The following is a 25,477-nucleotide window of genomic DNA, read 5'->3' on the forward strand; positions in this document are numbered from 1 at the left end:
TCCTACAGAACACCTGTGTGGTGTTTTGGAACGCCGACTTCTTGCCAGGCCTCGCCGACCGACATCGATACCTCTCCTCAGTGCAGCAACTCCGTCAAGAATGGGCTGCCATTCTCCAAGAAACCTTCCAGCACCTGACTGAACGTATGCCTGAGAGAGTGGAAGCTGTCATCCAGGGTGTGCCAATACCATATTGAATTCCAGCATTACCGGTGGAGAACGCCACGAATTTGTAAATCATTTTCAGCCAAGTGTCCGGATACTTTTGGTCACATAATATATATTTGTCTTCCAGCAAACTGTCACCGCATCGTTTCTCTTGCAGTATTGCCAAATGACATGTATTCAGTATTTACCACGTTTTTTCTTATGACGAATCCGTCTTGTAATATGTGACATAATGGGTGTGCCACATTTTTACCTTTTTGCATTACAGTAGGAGGGAGATGGCTGTGTGACAAAACACATAATGAGAAGAAATAAAGTGTGACCTAGGCAGAAAAAGTTTGTGCATAAATGTGTGACATTACATTTCACTTAATCTTCTTCTACACACTTAACTTTCTTTTTGTCAGTGATAGAGATGGGGGATCCGCTCCTGAACTGATTCATAGAGTTGAATCTTTCAAAGGAGTGAACCATCAGTGATTCAGAAAAAAAGAACGGTAGCTCCAAACGTTTCCCACAGCAGAGAGAGAGAGAGAGAGAGAGTCGGAGCAGATCAGCGGGGCCTCTGCTGGTCAGAGCACACTGCACGCCACACGCCACACAACACAGCCAGCGCCGGCCTCTGCCCTGCTTCTGCCTTGGCTGCCTGCATTGTGCAGTGCCCCATTGGATTTTGTGTTTCACATATGCCGTGCCGTCTCTGCGCTTCCTCTGCCGCGTGCAGTGTGGCGCAGCCAACGAGTTAAAATTTCATAGAGTGGCTATGGGTCCGCCAAGTTTGAAGCAAATTGAAGTTCTGTCCGCCATGTTTTCTTTAGTCAAGGCATTCGTCTGCTGTGTCCCGCCCCTTGTAACTGCGTTTGACTTACTTGAAATAGCCCATACTAGCTTTATTTTTTCTAAAACAAGCAATAGACAGCAGTGATTTCAGTGTACACTGACAGCAAAAAGGGATGTTTTTGTCGAAATATGGCTAAACTTTTCGATGTAGATAACACTACAAGACAACTCAAATAAGTCTGTCCATCCACTATAACGTTACTTGTTGCCCATAAATTAATGCAATTAGAGCAGGTACCACCAGAATATTACGGTGAAACTTCTAAACATGCTGTGGTTAACTACACTCCTGGAAATGGAAAAAAGAAGACATTGACACCGGTGTGTCAGACCCACCATACTTGCTCCGGACACTGCGAGAGGGCTGTACAAGCAATGATCACACGCACGGCACAGCGGACACACCAGGAACCGCGGTGTTGGCCGTCGAATGGCGCTAGCTGCGCAGCTTTTGTGCACCGCCGCCGTCAGTGTCAGCCAGTTTGCCGTGGCATACGGAGCTCCATCGCAGTCTTTAACACTGGTAGCATGCCGCGACAGCGTGGACGTGAACCGTATGTGCAGTTGACGGACTTTGAGCGAGGGCGTATAGTGGGCATGCGGGAGGCCGGGTGGACGTACCGCCGAATTGCTCAACACGTGGGGCGTGAGGTCTCCACAGTACATCGATGTTGTCGCCAGTGGTCGGCGGAAGGTGCACGTGCCCGTCGACCTGGGACCGGACCGCAGCGACGCACGGATGCACGCCAAGACCGTAGGATCCTACGCAGTGCCGTAGGGGACCGCACCGCCACTTCCCAGCAAATTAGGGACACTGTTGCTCCTGGGGTATCGGCGAGGACCATTCGCAACCGTCTCCATGAAGCTGGGCTACGGTCCCGCACACCGTTAGGCCGTCTTCCGCTCACGCCCCAACATCGTGCAGCCCGCCTCCAGTGGTGTCGCGACAGGCGTGAATGGAGGGACGAATGCAGACGTGTCGTCTTCAGCGATGAGAGTCGCTTCTGCCTCGGTGCCAATGATGGTCGTATGCGTGTTTGGCGCCGTGCAGGTGAGCGCCACAATCAGGACTGCATACGACCGAGTCACACAGGGCCAACACCCGGCATCGTGGTGTGGGGAGCGATCTCCTACACTGGCCGTACACCACTGGTGATCGTCGAGGGGACACTGAATAGTGCACGGTACATCCAAACCGTCATCGAACCGTCATCGAACCCATTCCTAGACCGGCAAGAGAACTTGCTGTTCCAACAGGACAATGCACGTCCGCATGTATCCCGTGCCACCCAACGTGCTCTAGAAGGTGTAAGTCAACTACCCTGGCCAGCAAGATCTCCGGATCTGTCCCCCATTGAGCATGTTTGGGACTGGATGAAGCGTCGTCTCACGCGGTCTGCACGTCCAGCACGAACGCTGGTCCAACTGAGGCGCCAGGTGGAAATGGCATGGCAAGCCGTTCCACAGGACTACATCCAGCATCTCTACGATCGTCTCCATGGGAGAATAGCAGCCTGCATTGCTGCGAAAGGTGGATATACACTGTACTAGTGCCGACATTGTGCATGCTCTGTTGCCTGTGTCTATGTGCCTGTGGTTCTGTCAGTGTGATCATGTGATGTATCTGACCCCAGGAATGTGTCAATAAAGTTTCCCCTTCCTGGGACAATGAATTCACGGTGTTCTTATTTCAATTTCCAGGAGTGTATTAGAAACAGTAACGGGCGCAGAAATGCGATATTTTTGTCGCTATTTGAAAGTAAACAGTCAAAGCCTCAAAAACCAGTACACTGTGAACGAGAATTTATTTGAAATATGTGTTACATTGCCCAACGGCGAAGCGTTCTTGGGTGGGGTAATTTCACAAATTTTCGTAAGTAGCTGTATGCCTTGGCAGAATAAAAGTGTAGGGTCAGGGCAAATTTCCTTATTTGCTGAGAATAATGGCATACTTTAGCACTGCACTGAAGTTCCAATAGCTCCTTCAACAAACCAACTACATGTTCACTGTTTAACATATAAGAAACTGAACTACATAGCCTTCTTCTCAAACCAGCTACTAAAGTCTGTAACTGCACTATTCTTCTTTTGTGTCGTACACTAAGTTGCTTCATTTGCTTTATCTGCTTCTTTAGTCGCACATTCTCTGCTTGTACTCTGTTATATTCTGTTTTCAACTTCTTAGGGCTTGGGAGACAGTAATTGTGGTCAGCAGAAACAGATATGGGTCCGACAGGCACTGAAAGAATGCAGTTACATCATAAGTTTATAACAGAGTTACACCATAAGATTATAATAGAAAGTGTGTAATTCAAAGTAATAACAACACGGAGTAAAATTACATTATTGACTTACTTTGTGCTAATGATGTCACTGTAACAGCACTAGCTAGCAAATTGTCGAAAGATCGCTTTCTGGGTTGTGGTCGTAATACTTTATCTTGCTTTTGTAAATGTGGTGGAAAGTTAAAGATAGTAGGTACTGCTTTTGACAAAAGGCGCCTCTGGACATTTGCGTGGTACATATATTTCTCTTCAAAATGAGCTGAACAGAGGTAACTGGCTGTAGTAGGAAACCAGTTTTCTCGCTTCATATTTATAACCCATCTTTTTGTAATTTCCTTATCTTTTAAAGGAAATCTGTAATCAACGATAAATAAATTACTTTCCTGCATTGTCTTAAGCATAATTACAGTTCCAATGCAAATGACTCTTTAATAAACATTAAAAAACGTGTGTCGTATTTCGGTACTAATATACTTACTTATTATATGAAATATTTGTTGTTTTATCGCTGCGATTTGTGCAGTTGAACGCCGAACACACTGCAGGCATGTTGACTTTATATTTTGTAACAAAAAAGTCAACTAGAAAAGTTAAATATTGCAGTAATATCACAGCAGCTGACACACTTCCAACACAAACAACAGTAACGCTTTGCTAATGTTTTGACTAAGGAGAACATGGCGGCCGAGTTAGCGTTGGTTGCCGCTAGGAGCGCTGTAACTAGTATCTCAGCCACTCTATGAAATTTTAACTCGTTGAGCCAGAGCGTTGAGCAAAGCAACTCAGGTGTGACTCTGGTCTCTGCGGTCTTAGCTCACGCAGTAATACAGTTCCGGGCTCGACCTGCTCGACTCAGCGCCTCTGCGTCGGAGTTCGTCTCTACTGGATATTGTTCTTCGTAGTAATACCGCTATGTACATTACATTATTATGTTATGTATACATCATTTGTTTTTATTTTATTTTTATTTGTTTAAACTGATCAGATTAGGTTCCTGACGACTCCTCTTACTATAGGATTTTTTATTATGGACACTCGAATTTACGCTTTAGTTACGGGCGAACTGATAAACGTATCGCAAAATGTGATACACCAATATTTTCCTTGTTTTATTCTGCGTAAGGCTATATGCAGCACTTTAGTCTTACAGTCAAATTTATATATTTTTTTCTTATTCTGGTACGGATTTTGAGATTTTAGGCGTCTTCGGAAGGAAACGTTCACTTTAAAAATATATGGCTTGCGATGTATTTGTGCGAGGTTAATGAAATTTTAATACATTATAGCCAAATATATTGTTAATGTAAATCTCAAGTTACAACATTTTCCGATCACCCAAAAAAACCACGATAGTGCAAAATAAATCACTAATCAAAAACTTTGTCATATCTTGGAAATTGCAATAAACAATACAAAATTCTTACTCATTACCTGTGTTACTGCAAAATAGGATCAAATAACTTCAAAATACAGGTATAGTACTGGAATAAACCAAGTTTAAAGGACAATGTGCCTTCCATTTATTTTCTATTGTGAATGAGTGGTGTGTCATGAAAAAGAGCTAGTTCATTTCAGGGAGTGAACAGTTCTGATCCGATCTCTGAAAAGAACAGTTTTGCCCATCTCTACTCAGTGAGTGTAAACTGAGTGAAGTTTGGTACCTTGTGGCAGTAACCCCACACCTTGGGCCTCATGTTATGCCTGCCGACTTGGATATTGGCCCAGGCAGAAAAGTGCAGTTCAAAGGGGTATTTAAGGACCAACTGGGAATCACAGAATTCCTAGACGGAATATTTTTCTTTCGCATAAATGGTACTCTGTGGTGTTAGTACCACACTTTGGGCCACATGTTGTGCTTGTTGCCTTGGGGACTGGACAAGAATCAAAACTGCAGCTGAGAGGAAAATATAAGAACAAATGGGACCAACATCCATCTGCCTTCTTCAAATCTTATGAAGTACAACGTACCTACATTTCATCTAGATAAGCTGTTCTCAGTGGTAATAGCCCCACATTTAGTTCTTCACTTTGCATCCGTCAGCCTGAAATTTCCACCTGTAAATAAAAAAGGAGTGAGGATGGGAATGTGTGGTGTGGGAAAAGTTACGCTGTAGGGGAAAAGGCAAACTTTTCCAGAGGTTTATACAAGTTACTTTATTGACAGAACAGGCTGTAGTGGAATTACAGAACAAACTTGAACATGACTGTAAGTTTAAGTGGCAAGTGACTGTTCCGAGGTGGCCGTAACCTGCCGTCAGCCTTATTTGCAACTAACTATACACATAAGATTCATTTCCTGCCATCCAGTTAATGATGAAAGTTTATTGTACTGGTAGATATGAGAGAGTTCGTACTGTCCATTGCAGTAGGATCTGCTGCTGTTTGTGGTTTTATTGCACTTTTCCGAGAGTGGAGCCCAGTCCAGGTGGATCCGTAAGTTCGGCACTAGCGCGTACTCCCGCGAACTGCCCTGGAGAAGGGTTGCTCGGTGGCGTTCAGTCTCTGCACACAGTGACGTACCCAGAACTCTGAGGGGGGGAGGGGACGGGGGGAGGAGAATGCACAGTAGCAACAACTTTGGTGTTCACAAAAATGGAGTCACCGTCATTTCACCAGGTGCCACCAACTGTCGTCAACACCATCACACTCAACTGAAACATTGCTAAATGGAAATTTTTATTGTATTCTTACTCTACTAGAATGCACCACGACACCGCAAAAATACCCTTTGACATCCCCAATGGAAGGCGGGAACTTGTTGGTAGGTTCACAGAACGAATAACCAGGGTTGAGAAATATGTCCCCTTATGAGGTGTATTGATGTGAATCTCACTTAGTTGCTGAGCCAGTGTAGCTAAGAATATGCAGCAAGTATGTTGGTAGCATTTTCAAGATGTGATCTTTTTGGCACCAGAATTTTTTGGACATCGTAGGGTTTTCTGAATAGATGATCATCCAACTATGATTAAGGCACAGAGATCTCCTGTAGCAAGGATCAGACTAAGGCTCCTAAACTTGCAGCACAAGACTATAAGACGGCAGACAAGTAAATCAGATATATTTCATCCTCAGAGTCAACTTTGGTTACCCTGCTCTGTTGGCTATTTGAGACACAGGATGTCTGAGTTCATTTGAAGGGAGAGCTGTCCGATGTCTACTAGGATGGCAGTTGTGGTGTCTTTGGATGAATCACCATTGTTTCTTCCCCAGTGAAGGTGGATCTGTATATTGAATAGAGCTTGGCATCATCTACTGACATTTTGAGAAAGTGACAGGCAGATGGTACAGAAATGAGGGGATAGCTGTTGAAAGTAAAGATAAAATGCTAGTGCCTTCCTAAGGATCTTCAGGGGTGAAGTGCAGTGGTAAAGGAATGGCTGTTCAGAACTCGTTGGAGAGGGACACCTCTGGCGTCTTCCTAGTGGAATGAGATCTCATTCAGTGTGAAGGGAATATTTAATGAAAGTTGGTTGTACTTCACTCGTGAAAAGAGAATGTTGTTTTCCTAGCACAACCTACTGAGGTTTTGTTGATCCATGTGGCGTGTAGCAGAGTGGAAAGTGAGTGGCTCATAGTAGCGATACATGATGTGAAGATTGTAACATATAAACAGCACAAAATAGTGCCGTCTTGGAGATCTAGTTACAATGTTAATGAAATTACGTTTGATGGATTGCTCTCTTTCATCAGTGCAGGGCAAATGCTGTTATTTCCCTAGTGGAATCTGAAGAACAAAGAGCTACCAACGGGGGAGGAATGCATTTGCAAAGTAATAGTTGAGTTTTCGTGATGCTTTTTAGGGAGCCTATTGGTACTTTGGTAAACTACAAGTGTGGGAGTGCGTGTCTACTGGAATGACTTGGGAATGGGTGGCTTTGTTTTTGTAGCGATCTGTTGAGGTACTACCAACTGGAAGAAGATATAGTGTGATGGGGATGGATATTTTTGCTTGGGTTTAGAAACTGTCTGATGTGTTTTTAGAGCCATCTGCTGTAATTTAGAACTGAGGACATGAAAGGTTTTTAATGGCAAGGGGGATGGGTTGTCGAAGTTGGTCGATTTTGGCTAGCGGGCAGTGGATTTTTAGAGTGGATTTTTGGTGTTTTTGGGAACTGTTAACACAGGAGTGACGCAGTGGTGTGTGGATACATGTTGCAAGGTGGCTAGGCTTGGGGAAATGGCTTAATGTTGTCCTAGCATGACTTTGAGGAACTGCCAACTGGAGGGACGTACATTGGGTCGGTTGTCAACATTTATTCTTGAGTGTAGAGGACGTCTGGTACCTATTTAGCTCTGTCTACTAGGATTTTGGAGAAGTATATGCAAGTGAAGAACGGCAGGGAGGGTGGAGGAAGGAGGGAGGATGAGGAACTGATGGTGGGCCCACTGTGGGACGAGTAATGTTGATGTCTTCCTAGCGAGGTCTGGTGGTGTGTTGGGGAAGTACAAATGTGTCAGCTTCTAGCAAGCTGGCTCGACTTGGGAAAGATTATTTAGTGTTACCCTAGAGGCACTCTAAGGACTACCAACTGGAAAGGGACCCCACAGGTTAGGGGTTGGCATTCAAAGCTGTCTGTAGTTCGGTAACGGGCGAATATTGCTGGTGACTTCCTAGCGCTGCCTAGCGGCGGTTTGGGGAACTACCCTCAGTAGGGTTAGCGGCACTGCTGCCAGTCTGGGTACGTCACTCAGTGGTCGCTGTGAGGTGGTGGCGGAGGGGCGGCCGGCGCGCGGGCTCCCGGCCAGAGGTCGGGGTACTCCGCGTGCCGGCCAGCCTCCTCCGGGGGCTCCGGGTCGCTAGAGGGCAGCGGGTTGTGGGTCGGCTGTCTTTGGGAGCAGAAATAAATACCGTCGTGGGCGTGGGCGAGCGGCGGCCGGGCTCTCACTGGCGGCGGCCGCGGAACGCCTTGCCGGACCTGGCGGGGGCGGGCTGCTCGTCCGCCTGCTGCTCGGAGGCGTCCAGGTCAGCGGCGGCGGAGGAGGCTGCGCCGCGCCGGCCGGAGAAGCGGCTCCTGCCGCCCCCGGAGGCGGAGGGCGGCGGCTGCACGACGGCGGCGTCGCTGCTGGAGCCGGCGGCGGCGCGCGCCCCGCCCCCGTTGAACCGCCCCCGCCGGCTGCCGCCGCCGGAGGCCTGCGTGCTGCGGCTCTTGCTCGCCGTCACCTCCGCCGACGCCTCCGTGGTGGTGGTCGTGCTGCGGCCCGCCGACCCGCCGTGGTGGCCACCCAAGGATACCTGCGGGCACCGCATCGCGGGTTCTCACTAGGCTCCACTGTGCAGACTTTATTGCTCACTAGTAAGGTGTGTGTGTATTGAACCGGGGACCTAGAAACGATGGAGAGGCTTCGTCCCACTCTAGCCCTCAGTGCTTCACAACCCCAGAACAGGCCACAGCAGTCCACCCACCCCACCCCCAGCCCACACTGAACCCAGGGTTATTGCACAGTTTGGCCCTGAGTGGAATCCCCCCTCCCCCTGGGAATGTCTACCAGATGAGTGTAACCACAAATGATTGCGGGGTAGAGTAATTACAGTGTACGCATACGTGGAGACAGTGTTTACGCAGCGATCGCCGACATAGTGTAACTGAGGTGGAGTAAGGGGAATCAGCCGAGGATGGTGGATAACCGTCTCAAAAACCGTCCACAAGCTGGCCGGCACACTGGATCGACACTAATCGGCCAGGCGGATTCGTGCCGGGGAGCGGCACGCCCTTCCACTCGGGAAGCAGCGCGTTAGACGGTGCGGCTGGCTGGGCGGGCTACTACTGGGGTACACAGGATCATTGCAAAATGGTCGGTTGGTTGGTCGTTTTGGAGAAGGAGGCCAGACAGCGAGGTCATCGGTCTCATCGGATTAGGGAAGGACGGGGAAGGAAGTCGGCCGTGCCCTTTGAAAGGAACCATCCCGGCATTTGCCTGGAGCGATTTAGGGAAATCACGGAAAACCTAAATCAGGATGGCCGGACGCGGGATTGAACCGTCGTCCTCCCGAATGCGAGTCCAGCGATTTGGGGAAATCACGGAAAACCTAAATCAGGATGGCCGGACACGGGATTTGCAAAATGGTTATTAAAAAAATCGGACAGGCAAGTGTAGTGTTCCAGTGTAACATCAAGCACCAGCACGAAGATCAAGAACGATGCTGCAGAGAGGGCTGTGAGACGACGTCAGCCAACAGCACACTGACTGGGATGTCACCGCATCACGAGCGGCCTCTACACGAAGGGAAGAAAAGGGAGCGCCGGCTAGCCACAGGCGCAGTAGGAGAGCCGGACTAGAGTACGAGCAACCATAGAGGCTGAAAGTGATGGGACGCTTCCATTTTAGATGTCATGGTTTATAAAAAAAACAGATGGTACTTTGCGACATAGTGTTCACCGAAAGCCGATGCACAGAGATCGGTACCTGCCTTCTAAGAGTTGTCGTCCACCACACCATCACAGTGGCGTCCTTGGGACTGTGGTACACAGAACATATGCCATTTCCGGCATATGTCGGCACTGGCAGTAACGTTGAGGCACGTTGGCATTGAGGAAACTGCGCTCGTAACAACATCTAGCGATTTTTTTCTGAAACTCTAGACCGTGCCGATTACATCTAGCGCTGTTTCAGTTACCTCGTGACATTTGTCTCAATATTATTACAAGTTAAAATCGGGTCATTCTTTTTGGGACACGCTGTATACTGTATATGCCGGCACTGGCAGTAACGAAGAAGGGCAGCACCGGGACTCGATGTCCAGACTCCCCTCCGTGCCACAGTCCACGCCCCCCACCACCAACCGTGATGTGAGTGGCCTACCTGTTGGGCCTTTCAGCAAAGGGCTCTGCATTCCAGCAGCTACAGACTGCACACAAGCCTGCCAATTCACCTGAAGACGGCGAGTAGGAAACTGGTCGAAACGTTTCGGCAACACGACTCAGCTGACAAACGGAGAGGATTTCCCGAGAAGCCCCTCCCCCCCCCCAATCCCCCCCTGTGCCTTCAGGTGGTAACCCGAGAAGATTTCCCCAGAAACCTCACCCCCCACCCCCCTTGTTGTTGTTGTTGTTGTTGTTGTTTACCTGCTGCTGCCTCCTGCGCTTGAGTGCTGCCAGCAGGTCGTCGTTGCTGCGGAAGGGCCGCACGCCGCCGCGCACCAGGCCCTTCTTGGGAGGCTCGGTGGTGGTGGTGGCCGCCTGCTGGTCCTCCTCCGCTCCCTCCTCCTCGCTGCCCTCCTCAGCCTCCGCCTGCAAGACGAGACACGCACGTCACACCCTCCCAAAACACCCCTCCCTCCAGTGGAGACCTAACTGAGTGATTCCAAAGCTGGTCCCAGGTTGATGCCACACTGGACAAGTCGCTTGCAGCATACAAGGGAGGCACTGTGAGGCGTAGCGCCGTATTCCGATCCTGCCTTGGAGGCGGTTAAGTGGGAGATGTGTCTCAGAGCTGGATAGTGACAGATGGTGACGCGAGACTGGACGCGCACGTAGTTTATGTATCAGCCGATAGAGGGCAGAATAGGACATGACTATGATTTAGTTTCCATTGTGGCCACTAGACTGCACTAGAGTAATAAATGTTTTTCATAAATTGTTCTAGTATTTTCATAAACTGTTATTACACTACTGGCCATTAAAATTGCTACACCAAGAGGAAATGCAGATCATAAACGGGTATTCATTGGACAAATATATTATACTACAACTGACATGTGATTACATTTTCACGCAATTTGGGTGCATACATCCTGAGAAATCAGTACCCAGAACAACGACCTCTGGCCGTAATAACGGTCTCGATTATGCTGGGCATTGAGTGAAACAGAGCTCGGATGGCGTGTACAGGTACAGCTGCCCGTGCAGCTTCAACACGATACCACAGTTCATCAAGAGTAGTGACTGCCGTATTATGACGAGCCAGTTGCTCGGCCACCATTGACCAGACGTTTTCAGTTGGTGAGAGATCCGGAGAATGTGCTGGCCAGGGCAGTAGTCGAACATTTTCTGTACCCACAAAGGCCCGTACAGGACCTGCAACATGCGGTCGTGCATTATCCTGCTGAAATGTAGGGTTTCGCAGGGATCGAGTGAAGGCTAGAGCCACGGGTCGTAACACATCTGAAATGTAACGTCCACTGTTCAAAGTGCCGTCAATGCGAACAAGAGGTGACCGAGACGTGTAACCAATGGCACCCCATACCATCACGCCGGGTGATACGCCAGTATGACAATGACGAATACACGCTTCCAATGTGCGTTCACCGCGATGTCGCCAAACACGGATGCGACCATCACGATGCTGCAAACAGAACCTGGATTCGTCCGAAAAAATGACGTTTTGCCATTCGTGCACCCAGGTTCGTCGTCGAGTACACCATCGCAGGCACTCCTGTCTGTGATGCAGCGTCAAGGGTAACGGCAGCCACGGTCTCCGAGCTGATAGTCCGTGCGCTGCAAACGTCGTCGAACTGTTCGTGCAGATGGTTGTTGTCTTGCAAACGTCCCCATCTGTTGACTCAGGGATCGAGACGTGGCTGCACGTTCCGTTACAGCCGTGCGGATAAGATGCCTGTCATCTCGACTGCTAGTGATACCAGGCCGTTGGGACCCAGCACGGCGTTCCGTATTACCCTCCTGAACCCACCGATTCCATATTCCGCTAACAGTCATCGGATCTCGACCGACGCGAGCAGCAATGTCGCGATACAATAAACCGCAATCGCGATAGGCTAAAATCCGACCTTTATCAAAGTCGGAAACGTGATGGTACGCATTTCTCCTCCTTACACGAGGCATCACAACAACGTTTCACCAGGCAACGCCGGTCAACTGCTGTTTGTGTATGAAAAATCGTTTGGAAACTTTCTCGTGTCAGCACGTTGTAGGTGTCGCCACCGGCGCCATCCTCGTGTGAATGCTCTGAAAAGCTAATCATTTGTATATCACAGCATCTTCTTCCTGTCGGTTAAATTTCGCGTCTGTAGCACATTTTCGTGGTGTAGCAATTTTAATGGCCAGTAGTGTATGTCTTTTTGTGTGTGTAAAATGATATAAATTTGTTTTAGCAGTATGAATGATGCGTCAGTGTGGTTTAAGGTTAATATGAAGAGTTATGTAGTGGCATTTAGTGTGCAATAAAAAATGAGGGTTCCTATTTAAAAGAACGCAGTTGATATCCGTTCGACCTATGGCTGCGGCATCTAGCGGGCGAACCGTAGCGCCATCTGGTTTCCCCCTTCAAGCTAGACGAGTTTCGTTGTTTGTAGTTTTTTCGTTTGACGCTTATCTCGTGAGCCATTCGGCCCGGTCACTATCAATGGACCAGCCTGTATCCAAAAGTATGTAATGTCCAAATTTGACACCTATTGCAGTGCACAGTGCTGTAAGTCACTTGGCATAGAGCTGTCAGATCACCATTGTATGCCTGACGTGGACACCTCTTAACTGTGCGTTCTGCTGTTTGGTCCCGCACTCTCCAGAGGCATTTAGGAGATGAATGGAGTCCCAACGTTTCTGAAGCGTGACCGCACCTCCCTTCACCCACCGTAACGCGGCTGAGGCTCAAGCAAGTTACTCGTGGTGCTTGGAATCACTCACTCTTCTTTGTTGGATATTGCACCAGATGGGATCGTTACTGAATAGCATGGTAGCATCTTGCGTGCCACATCAGAAGAAGTGATACTTTCTGAATCAACCCAGGACCACTTGCGTGTTTGAACCCACCCAATTTATTGACAGATGCATATGTTAGTTAGGAAATACAGAATGATAAATTTAATAAAAAATAATTTTCTTATCTCCGATTACTATTATTCACACTATAATTGGAACATTTACAAAAAAATTGGAATTTGGCACAAAAATGAGAAAGATAGAGTATATATGAAAATAGAAATTGCGATAAATTGAACAGTACATCTGTTATTGATGTATATACAGGGTGTTTCAAAAATGACCGGTATATTTGAAACGGCAATAAAAACTAAACGAGCAGCGATAGAAATACACCGTTTGTTGCAATATGCTTGGGACAACATTACATTTTCAGGCAGACAAACTTTCGAAATTACAGTAGTTACAATTTTCAACAACAGATGGCGCTGCGGTCTGGGAAACTCTATAGTACGATATTTTCCACATATCCACCATGCCTAGCAATAATATGGCGTAGTCTCTGAATGAAATTACCCGAAACCTTTGACAACGTGTCTGGCGGAATGGCTTCACATGCAGATGAGATGTACTGCTTCAGCTGTTCAATTGTTTCTGGATTCTGGCGGTACACCTGGTCTTTCAAGTGTCCCCACAGAAAGAAGTCACAGGGGTTCATGTCTGGCGAATAGGGAGGCCAATCCACGCCGCCTCCTGTATGTTTCGGATAGCCCAAAGCATTCACACGATCATCGAAATATTCATTCAGGAAATTAAAGACGTCGGCCGTGCGATGTGGCCGGGCACCGTCTTGCATAAACCACGAGGTGTTCGCAGTGTCGTCTAAGGCAGTTTGTACCGCCACAAATTCACGAAGAATGTCCAGATAGCGTGATGCAGTAATCGTTTCGGATCTGAAAAATGGGCCAATGATTCCTTTGGAAGAAATGGCGGCCCAGACCAGTACTTTTTGAGGATGCAGGGACGATGGGACTGCAACATGGGGCTTTTCGGTTCCCCGTATGCGCCAGTTCTGTTTATTGACGAAGCCGTCCAGGTAAAAATAAGCTTCGTCAGTAAACCAAATGCTCTCCACATGCATATCGCCGTCATCAATCCTGTGCACTATATCGTTAGCGAATGTCTCTCGTGCAGCAATGGTAGCGGCGCTGAGGGGTTGCCGCGTTTGAATTTTGTACGGATAGAGGTGTAAACTCTGGCGCACGAGACGATACGTGGACGTTGGCGTCATTTGGACCGCAGCTGCAACACGGCACACGGAAACCCGAGGCCGCTGTCGGATCACCTGCTGCACTAGCTGCGCGTTGCCCTCTGTGGTTGCCGTACGCGGTCGCCCTACCTTTCCAGCACGTTCCCAGTCCGTTGAAATTTTTCAAACAGATCCTTTATTGTATCGCTTTTTGGTCCTTTGGTTACATTAAACCTCCGTTGAAAACTTCGTCTTGTTGCAACAACACTGTGTTCTAGGCGGTGGAAGTCCAACACCAGAAAAATCCTCTTTTCTAAGGAATAAACCATGTTGTCTACAGCACACTTGCACGTTGTGAACAGCACACGCTTACAGCAGAAAGACGACGTACAGAATGGCGCACCCACAGACTGCGTTGTTGTCTATATCTTTCACATCACTTGCAGCGCCATCTGTTGTTGAAAATTGTAACTACATGTTGTCTACAGCACACTTGCACGTTGTGAACAGCACACGCTTACAGCAGAAAGACGACGTACAGAATGGCGCACCCACAGACTGCGTTGTTGTCTATATCTTTCACATCACTTGCAGCGCCATCTGTTGTTGAAAATTGTAACTACTGTAATTTCGAAAGTTTGTCCGCCTGAAAATGTACTGTTGTCCCAAGCATATTGCAGCAAATGGTGTATTTCTATCGCTGCTCGTTTAGTTTGTATTGCCGTTTCAAATATACCGGTCATTTTTGAAACACCCTGTATATTCTCTCATTTAAAAAGAAGGCGTTTTGCTTGTCTGTATCAATTTTTAACTTATTTCCAAATCATCCCATGTGGGCTTTCACTGCCGGCGTCTTTATCAGTAAACACTTCCGGGCTAAGTTGCCGTGGTCGATTTGTAGAAATTCTTCTCCCTGGCGTTTCGTTCTCAACTACGGAGAACATCTTCGGAGGTGAGTCGACGACTGGCTGCTAGGAGCTGGGGCCGCCGCTTATATGGAGACCGTAGAGGGCGCCACCGCGCGTCACGTGGCGTCGATGTGTGGCTGTCTCTGGCTATCGTCTGTTCTCTCGATTGCAGGCAATCGATTGTCACGGGGTATATAAAATTCGGTATAGTTGTGGCAGGGTTTACATAGGAACTACAAAAAGAAGCATCAATACACGCTTGACGGAGCACAAAAGAAACTGTCGCTTGGGACATATCGACAAATCGGCAGTAGCGGAACATGTTTTTAAGGATGGAGATCACGAAATAAAATTTGGTGAGACAAGCGTGCTAGCGCGGACGTGGCACTATTATACACGTATGTATAGAGAGGCAATTGAAATCCACAAACATCAATACAATTTTAATCGCAAAGAAGAAGGATTAAAATTGGATAAGATATGGCGGTCGACGTTGCATCAATCACGTGACAATCGATTGCCTGCAATCGAGAGAACAGACGATAGCCAGAGATAGCTGCACATCGACGCCACGTGACGTGCGGTGGCGCCCTCTACGATATCCATATAAGCGGCGGCCCCAGCTCCTAGCAGCCAGTCGTCGACTCACCTCCGAAGATGTTCTCCGTAGTTGAGAACGAAACGTCAGGGAGAAGAATTTCTACAGATCGACCACGGCAACTTACTGATTATTTCCAAATGACCAATAGGACAAAAATATGTTATTTTTTATTTGAAACATTATTATTTCATACCTGTTAATTAACATTTCCAGTTTTGAGTAGGTATGGAGTTTTGGTTGGTTGATTTGGGTGAGGGGACCAAAGAGCGAGGTCAATGGTCACATCAATTGAGGAAGGATGGGGAAGGAAGAAGCCCGTGCCCTTTCACAGGAACCATCCCAGCATTTACCTGAAGTGATTTAGGGAAATCACAGGAAACCCTTAATCGGGATGGCAGGACGTGGGTTTGAACCGTCGTCCACCCGACTGTGAGTCCAGTGTGCTAACCACTGCACCACCTCGTCAGATGATATGGAGTTTCGAAAAATAAAAAAGTACGGTGGTGGCGAGATTCAGACTAGCGTGTCTATGACCAGCTACTCTTCGCCCTAAGCTACCAACGAATTCGTTAATATGGTACAAATAGTTACATTCGACAGCACTCAGATATCGTCGAGTGTTTTTCTTTTTAGAATGGCGGCATACCGCTTTAGGACAACAATGGCTAGGCACTGGCGTTCAGATCCTATAGAAGCTTCTCCTTCTGGTACCAGGAGAGCCAATCGTGATCGACCGACCGCCGTGTTGTCCTTTACCAGTGACGTCATCTGGTTAGAGTAAGGAGGCGTGTGGGGTCAGCCTGCGACGTCTCCCGGCCGTTGTCGCATCGGCAGACCTCGTAGCCGCAACTAATCACTCGAGGAGCTTCTCAGTTGGCATCACCAGGTTGTGTGGGCCCCGTTTCCATCCTCCCATCAAGGAAAATCCCTGGCAGTATCGGGAATCGAAGTCTGATCCTACACGCGAGAGTCAGACATGGTGATCACTCAGGTACAGGAGCAGAAAGTTCAGATGATGATCATGATGCTGGTGGCCGAGCGGTTCTAGGCGCTACAGTCTGGAACCGCACGACCGCAACGGTCGCAGGTTCGAATCCTGCCTCGGGCAAGGAAGTGTGTGATGTCCTTAGGTTGGTTAGGTTTAAGTAGTTCTAAGTTCTAGGGCACTGATGACCACAGAAGTTAAGTACCATAGTGCTCAGAGCCATTTGATCATGATGTTGTATGTATTGTATCGTATGTTAACCGGGGACCTAGAAACGACGGAGAGGCTCTGTCTCCGCCGCAGCCGCAGTGGTCCACAGCCCCACGACGACTACCGCAGTCCACTTCACCCCTCCGCCGCCCCACACCGAACTCAGGGTTATTGTGCTGTTCTGTCCGCGGTGGACCCCCCAGGGAACGTCTCACACCAGACGAGTGTAGCCCCTATACGTTTCCGTGGTAGAGCAATGGTGGTGTACGCGTACGTGGAGAACTTGTTTGCGCAGCAATCGCCGACATTGCGTAGCTGAGCCGGAATAAGGGAAACCAGCCCGCATTCGCTCAGGCAGATGGAAAACCGCCTAAAAGCCATCCACACACTGGCCCGCTCACCGGACCTCGACACAAATCCGCTGGGCGGATTTGTGCCGGGGACCAGGCGCACGTTAGACCGCACGGCCAACCGGGGGGCAGGATTGCGATATTATTTTGCAAAAACAGACATCTACATCTACATCTACATGACTACTCTGCAATTCACATTTAAGTGCTTGCCAGAGGGTTCATCAAACCACAATCATTCTATCTCTCTACCATTCCACTCCCGAACAGCGCGCGGGAAAAACGAACACCTAAACCTTTCTGTTCGATCTCTGATTTCTCTATGTAGGTTGGGCTCAACAAAATATTTTCGCATTCGGAAGGGAAAGTTGGTGACTGAAATTTCGTAAATAGATCTCGCCGCGACGAAAAACGTCTTTGCTTTAATGACTTCCATCCCAATTCTTAATGTCTTATGGGATAACAGCAATCAGTGATTTTATAATGTTACTCATAATCCGTCTTGATTGCAAATTTTTATATTCATATGACCGGTTTCGGTTCATTCAGAAGCGTCTTCAGATCTGCGTCACGCAGCATGTCGAAGTTGCTGGATTTGGACGGGTTACTCCTGCAACTGAAATATCAGATCTGAAGATGGTTCTGAATGAACCGAGACCGGTCATATGAATAAAAAAATTTGCAGTCAAGACGGATTTTAAGTAACATTATCATGATGTTAGTTTGTGGGGCACTCAACATCGAGGTCATCGGCGCCCGTACAATTTCCCGCTTTTCCAGTTCCAACCCGCCCCTTGACAAATGATAATGAGATGATGAGTACAACACAAACAGCCGGTTCCCGGGCGGAGAAAATCCTCGACCCGGCGGGGAATCGACCGTGGGACCCCTTGATCCAGTGGTAGCAATGGGGAAGGTGAGAGGTTCAGTTTTAGGTGAGGTTGTCACCTGTGAGTCGGTGAGGTGACATTTGGGTAACAGGGTGGTCAGGCTGCGGCGCGCGACTTACCGGCTCCGGCTGCGGGGGCGGCGGAGGCGGCGCGGGCTCGGCGGCCTTGGCGGGGGCGGCGGGCTTGGCCCCCCTGCTCAGCGGGGAGGCGGGCCTGCCCCCCGCGGCGCCCCTCGAGCCGAGCAGCGCGTTGAGCCGCGAGCCGCCCCTGGCCGGCGACGGGGGCGGCGGGGGCGGCGCCGGCGCCGCCTCCTCCTCGTCCTCGTACTCGTACTCCTCCGCCGCCGAGTCGGGGGCGGCCGACGACAGCGCCGCCGCCGACAGCACCAGCAACAGCCTGCGGGCAGACCGAGGGGGCGGCGGGGGCGTTACACACGGGGAAGTTGCGGGGCGCCCTGTGCCGGGCTCGTAAATCAGGCTGCGGCGGCGCAAAAGAAACACCTGGGCTACTGTCATCTAATGGAAACTTGGGGGTCACCTGTGCGTGTGAGGTCACAAAAACACATGAGAAATCCTGTCTGACAGAGCATTGAAAGACCTGAGTCGAAACAAGGCCCCGGGTGTAGACAACATTCCATTGGAACTACTGACGGACTTGGGAGAGCCAGTCCTTACAAAACCATCTGATGAGCACGATGTATGAGACAGGCGAAATACCCTCAGACTTCAAGAAGAATATAATAATTCCAATACCAAAGAAAGCAGGTGTTGACAGATGTGAAAATTACCGAACTATCAGTTTAATAAGTCACAGCTGCAAAATACTAACGCGAATTCTTTACAGACGAATGGAAAAACTGGTAGAAGCCGACCTCGGGGAAGATCAGTTTGGATTCCGTAGAAATGTTGGAACACGTGAGGCGATACTGACCCTATGACTTATCTTAGAAGAAAGGAAAGGCAAACCTACGTTTCCAGCATTTGTAGACTTACAGAAAGCTTTTGACAATGTTGACTGGAATACTCTCTTTCAAATTCTGAAGGTGGCAGGGGTAAAATACAGGGAGCGAAAGGCTATTTACAATTTGTACAGAAACCAGATGGCAGTTATAAGAGTTGAGGGGCACGAAAGGGAAGCAGTGGTTGGGAAAGGAGTGAGACAGGGTTGTAGCCTCTCCCCGATGTTATTCAAGCTGTATATTGAGCAAGCAGTAAAGGAAACAAAAGAAAAATTCGGAGTAGGTATTGAAACTCATGGAGAAGAAATAAAAACTTTGATGTTTGCCGATGACAGGGTAATTCTGTCAGAGACAGCAAAGGACTTGGAAGAGCAGTTGAACGGAATGGATGGTGTCTTGGAGGGAGGATATAAGATTAACATCAACAAAAGCAAAACGAGGATGATGGAATGTAGTCGAATTAAGTCAGGTGATGCTGAGGGAATTAGATTAGGAAATGAGACACTTAAAGTAGTAAAGGAGTTTTGTTATTTCGGGAGCAAAATAACATGATGGTCGAAGTAGAGAGGATATAAAATGTAGACTGGCAATGGCAAGGAAAGCGTTTCTGAAGAACAGAGATTTGTTAACATCGAGTATAGATTTAAGTGTCAGGAAGTCGTTTCTGAAAGTATTTGTATGGAGTGTAGCCATGTATGGAAGTGAAACATGGGCAATAAACAGTTTAAACAACAGGTGAATAGAAGCTTTTGAAATGTGGTGCTACAGAGGAATGCTGAAGATTACATGAGTGGATCACATAATAATGAGGAGGTATTGAATAGAATTGGAGAGAAGAGAAATTTGTGGCACAACTTGAGAAGAAGAAGGGACCGGTTGGTAGGACATGTTCTGAGGCATCAAGGGATCACAAATTTAGCATTGGAGGGCAGCGTGGAGGGTAAAAATCGTAGAGGGAGACCAGGAGATGAATACACTGAGCAGATTCAGAAGGATGTAGGTTGCAGTAGGCACTGGGAGATGAACAAGCTTGCACAGGATAGAGTAGCATTGAGAGCTACATCAGACCTGTCTCTGGACTGAAGACAACAACAACAACAACATGTGACATTGATGGAAAGTTCCTCATCACCCCGTCCAACAAAAGTCCACGGGCACAAAAACACCTCATGTCAGCTTGTACTGTCTTCATAACACTGGTGCAAACGGGTCAAGAGGAATGTTCGATCCGACGCATCAGATTCATCCAGTGACGTAATGATAATGCCTGCTGTTATGGATGTATCCACAGTTGTGTTGTTAGTTTACTAAGACGGTGAATATGAAAGCATGAACAACTGGTTGCAGTGACATGCTGATCTGTTCAAAAATGATTCAAATGGCTCTAAGCACTATGGGATTAATCTGAGGTCATCAGTCCAGCAGACAGAACTACTTAAGGGGGGTAGGATGTCAAACAGGCCTACTTGTAGCAGGAGGGGCACCACAGAACAATTTAATTTCCACCGTCTATACTTTTACAAATAAATTCATAAAACTTTGTCAGCATGACCAGGAAGGACTCTGGATTCACACTCATAGCAGTGGAAGTTCGAAAATATAGCAAAATATATTTTTTCTACATGTAAAATTTCATCATTTTTTCACTTACTATTGGCTGTATTTGTTGCTATAGGTACACTTTTCTTCATTAGTAAGAGAGACAGTTCGATGAATTCTGCACAGCATACAAACCATACTTAGAGGTGTCTGAAACTCTAGAATCTATTTAATTCATGAAAAATGAATGAGCTGTTAGATTTTAAACTTTATGTTTGGAAAAAAATCAAATTTTGTAGTTAATTATCTCAATTTTTACCACAGTTTTTAATAGATTTGGAAAATTCTAGAGTTAAGTTCACCTGTAAGTATGCTTTGTATGCTGTGCAAAATTCATCGAAGAATCTCTCTTACTTGTGAAGAAAAATGTGCCTATATCAACAAATGCAGCCAATAGTAAGCAAAAAATGATGAAATTACACATGTAAAAAAAATTTATTTTGTTATGTTTTTGAACTTCCACTGCTGTGAGCGTGAATCCCGAATCCTTCCTGGTCATGCTGCCAAAGTTTCATGAATTTGCTTGTAAAAGTATGGACAGTGGAAATTAAAATGTCCTGTGGTGGCTCTCCTGCTCCAAGTCGGCCCGTTTGACGTCCTACCCCCCTTAAACCTAACCAACGTAAGAACATTACACACATCCATGCCCGAGGCAGGATTCGAGCCTGCGACCGTAACAGCAGCGCGGTTTTGGACTGAAGTGCCTAGAACCGCTCGGTCACAGCTGTGTGATGCTGATCTGTAGCTTAGCCCAAGGCATATACGAGGGCAGTTCAATAAGTAATGCAACACATTTTTTTTCTCGGCCAATTTTGGTTGAAACAACCGGAAATTTCTTGTGGAATATTTTCAAACATTTCCGCTTCGTCTCGTATAGTTTAATTGACTTCCGACAGGTGGCAGCGCTGTACGGAGCTGTTAAAATGGCGTCTGTAACGGATGTGCGTTGCAAACAACGGGCAGTGATCGAGTTTCTTTTGTTGGAAAACCAGGGCATCTCAGATATTCATAGGCGCTTGCAGAATGTCTACGGTGATCTGGCAGTGGACAAAAGCACGGTGAGTCGTGGGGCAAAGCGTGTGTCATCATCGCCGCAAGGTCAAGCGAGACTGTCTGATCTCCCGCGTGCGGGCCGGCCGTGCACAGCTGTGACTCCTGCAATGGCGGAGCGTGCGAACACACTCGTTCGAGATGATCGACGGATCACCATCAAACAACTCAGTGCTCAACTTGACATCTCTGTCGGTAGTGCTGTCACAATTGTTCACCAGTTGGGATATTCAAAGGTTTGTTCCCGCTGGGTCCCTCGTTGTCTAACCGAACACCATAAAGAGCAAAGGAGAACCATCTGTGCAGAATTGCTTGCTCGTCATGTGGCTGAGGGTGACAATTTCTTGTCAAAGATTGTTACAGGCGATGAAACAGGGGTTCATCACTTCGAACCTGAAACAAAACGGCAATCAATGGAGTGGCGCCACACCCACTCCCCTACCGAGAAAAAGTTTAAAGCCATACCCTCAGCCGGTAAAGTCGTGGTTACAGTCTTCTGGGACGTTGAAGGGGTTATTCTGTTCGATGTCCTTCCCCACGGTCAAACGATCAACTCTGAAGTGTATTGTGCTACTCTTCAGAAATTGAAGAAACGACTTCAGCGTGTTCGTAGGCACAAAAATCTGAACGAACTTCTCCTTCTTCATGACAACGCAAGACCTCACACAAGTCTTCGCTCACAAAACTTCAGTGGACTGTTCTTCCTCATGCACCCTACAGCCCCGATCTCGCACCGTCGGATTTCCATATGTTTGGCCCAATGAAGGACGCAATCCGTGGGACGCACTACGCGGATGATGAAGAAGTTATTGATGCAGTACGACGTTGGCTCCGACATCGACCAGTGGAATGGTACCGCGCAGGCATACAGGCCCTCATTTCAAGGTGGCGTAAGGCCGTAGCATTGAATGGAGATTACGTTGAAAAATAGTGTTGTGTAGCTAAAAGATTGGGGAATAACCTGGTGTATTTCAATGCTGAATAAAACAACCCCCGTTTCAGAAAAAAAATGTGTTGCATTACTTATTGAACTGCCCTCGTACTAGATTGGATGGTGATGGTGTGGTTGTGATATGTGTGTGAAACTAAATAAATGATGGCCTGTTTGAAAAAATCGCCAATAACATCGCGTTATAGTTACCATTTCGTATACGGCGTTTGTTCCATGAGCCACTGGCCAAAGCCGAAGCTCGTACCACACATTCCTCTATATCTGTGGAAACTTGTGGTTCACCGTGTGGGCATGTCCAACAACAGCCTGCATGTGCAGAGGGCTAACACGTCAAAACCCAGAACCAGTACTCACTCTGCAGCTTATAGTGCGCTGATTGGAAACTTCCTGTCAGGTTAAAACTGTGTGCCGGGACTGGGGCTTTTGCCTGTGGCTAAGTCGTTACTCCACAATACCCTTTCTGCCAGTAGGGCTAGCATATGGAGGAGAACTTTGTGAAGTTTGGAAGGTAGTGCATGAGATACTGGCGGGAATGGAGGTGTCAAGAGTGGGGTGCGATTTGTGCTCGGATAGCTCAGTTGGTGGAACACTTGTCTCAGACAGGCAAAAAGTCCCGAGCTCAAGTCTTGGTCTTGCACAGTTTCAACACACCACGAAGTTTTTGCATCAAAGCTGCAAAATGATGGTCAGGTCCTGCAAAAAGTGTCATCACTTCTGTCTCTATGGTGTTCATTTTTGGAACGCGACCTACGACCAGCTTAGAAACAGAAGTGATGACACATTCTGCAGGACCTGACCATCATTTTGCAGGGCAATGCTCAAGCACGTACAGTGCAAGCTGTTACTGATTTGTTTGACTGATGGGGCTGCTAAGTGCTATACCACCTACTGCACTCCCCTGACTTAAGCCCTCGTGAGTTCAACTCTATTTTTCTAAACTGAAGGAAACACTTCATGGTATTCGCTTCAGAACTGCTACAAATTCGTCGGGCAATAGACCGCGCTGCTCGAACTGTCAACACTGCTAAGAGTATCCTACGACTTCCACATCGCTGGCAACGGGCTACACACAATGCTGGTGACTACTCTGAAGGTCAGTAAAACTTCTAAACATGTATCTATTTTATACGAGCTGTAAATAAACAGTTTCCACTATTAAAGTTCCAACCCTCGTATACCACTGCACTGCACGGCACGTACATCAGGATGAATGACATCACAGACATGAAGATGCATGGAAAAGTACAGGGTGATTCAAAAAGAATACCACAACTTTAAAAATGTATATTTAATGAAAGAAACATGATATAACCTTCTGTTATACATCATTACAAAGAGTATTTAAAAAGGTTTTTTTTCACTCAAAAACAAGTTCAGAGATGTTCAATATGGCCCCCTCCAGACACACGAGCAATATCAACCCGATACTCCAACTCGTTCCACACTCTCTGTAGCATATCAGGCGTAACAGTTTGGATAGCTGCTGTTATTTCTCGTTTCAAATCATCAATGGTGGCTGGGAGAGGTGGCCGAAACACCATATCCTTAACATACCCCCATAAGAAAAAATCGCAGGGGGTAAGATCAGGGCTTCTTGGAGGCCAGTGATGAAGTGCTCTGTCACGGGCTGCCTGGCGGCCGATCCATCGCCTCGGGTTGTTGACGTTCAGGTTTCGTAACTAACCTTTTTCGTGGGACTCTCCATACAGTTGATTGTGGAATTTGCAGCTCTCTGCTAGCTCTGCGAGTCGATTTTACTGGGCTGCGAACAAATGCTTGCTGGATGCGTGCTACATTTTCATCACTCGTTCTCGGCCGTCCAGAACTTTTCCCTTTGCACAAACACCCATCCTCTGTAAACTGTTTATACCAACGTTTAATACACCACCTATGAGGAGGTTTAACACCATACTTCGTTCGAAATGCACGCTGAACAACTGTCGTCGATTCACTTCTGCCGTACTCAATAACACAAAAAGCTTTCTGTTGAGCGGTCGCCATCTTAGCATCAACTGACGCTGACGCCTAGTCAACAGCGCCTCAAGCGAACAAATGTACAACTAAATGAAACTTTATAGCTCCCTTAATTCGCCGACAGATAGTGCTTAGCTCTGCCTTTTGTCGTTGCAGAGTTTTAAATTCCTAAAGTTGTGGTATTCTTTTTGAATCACCCTGTATAATGTCTTCAGCCATTATGGTTTTACGTGCTTAACGCCAAATATTGAAGACATTAACTCAGTTTCAGAGTAATCGGAAGTTCGAAGCTGTTTCATACAACTCATTTTCATTATTTAAGGACACGGGGGGGGGGGGGGGGAGGGGTGTTGCTGGTTGATAGGAAAGATTTTTTACGATTTCATTCCGACATTTTCAAGAGAAATCTAGGGTGCAGACCCGAATTGAGCACACAGAAAATGTTTTTGCTGTCGCACGCACGTGCGCCTTTGCGTATGTCAGACAAAGGCAGACACAGAGAGAGTGAGAGAGAAAAAAAAAAAAACGGCTCTGAGCACTGTGGGACTTAACATCTGAGGTCATCAGTCCCCTAGAACTTAGAACTACTTAAACCTAACTAACCTAAGGACATCACACACATCCATGCCCGAGGCAGGATTCGAACCTGAGACCGTGGCGGTCGCGCGGGTCCAGACTGAAGCGCCTAGAACCTCTCGGCCACAACGGCCGGCCGCCAGACGTGGTCGAATCTCCCACAAATCTGGATACTCCATGATTCGATGAGAGGGCCAAATGGAGACCCTGCTAATAACTTGGTCTCACAGTAGTACACCTCATCTCTGTGTCCTTCACAGTGTCCACTCTACATCTGACCCCCCCC

General features: G+C 47.5%; 1 protein-coding gene across 1 annotated transcript in view; it reads right to left on the bottom strand.

The window, feature by feature from the left end:
• Positions 1–5,421: 5,421 nt before the first annotated feature.
• Positions 5,422–25,477, bottom strand: part of LOC126213571 (translation initiation factor IF-2-like) — a 156,370-nt gene continuing 136,314 nt past the window's right edge. Inside the window, exons 2-4 of the mRNA XM_049941417.1 lie at positions 18,202–18,478; positions 10,358–10,522; positions 5,422–8,526 (exon numbers count right to left, since the gene is read on the bottom strand). Coding sequence (XP_049797374.1) covers positions 8,176–8,526; positions 10,358–10,522; positions 18,202–18,478 — 793 coding nt within the window. The 3' untranslated portion in view covers positions 5,422–8,175. The remainder of the gene's footprint in view (positions 8,527–10,357; positions 10,523–18,201; positions 18,479–25,477) is intronic.

Source organism: Schistocerca nitens, chromosome 11, assembly GCF_023898315.1.
Source record: "Schistocerca nitens isolate TAMUIC-IGC-003100 chromosome 11, iqSchNite1.1, whole genome shotgun sequence".
NCBI lineage: Eukaryota > Metazoa > Arthropoda > Insecta > Orthoptera > Acrididae > Schistocerca > Schistocerca nitens.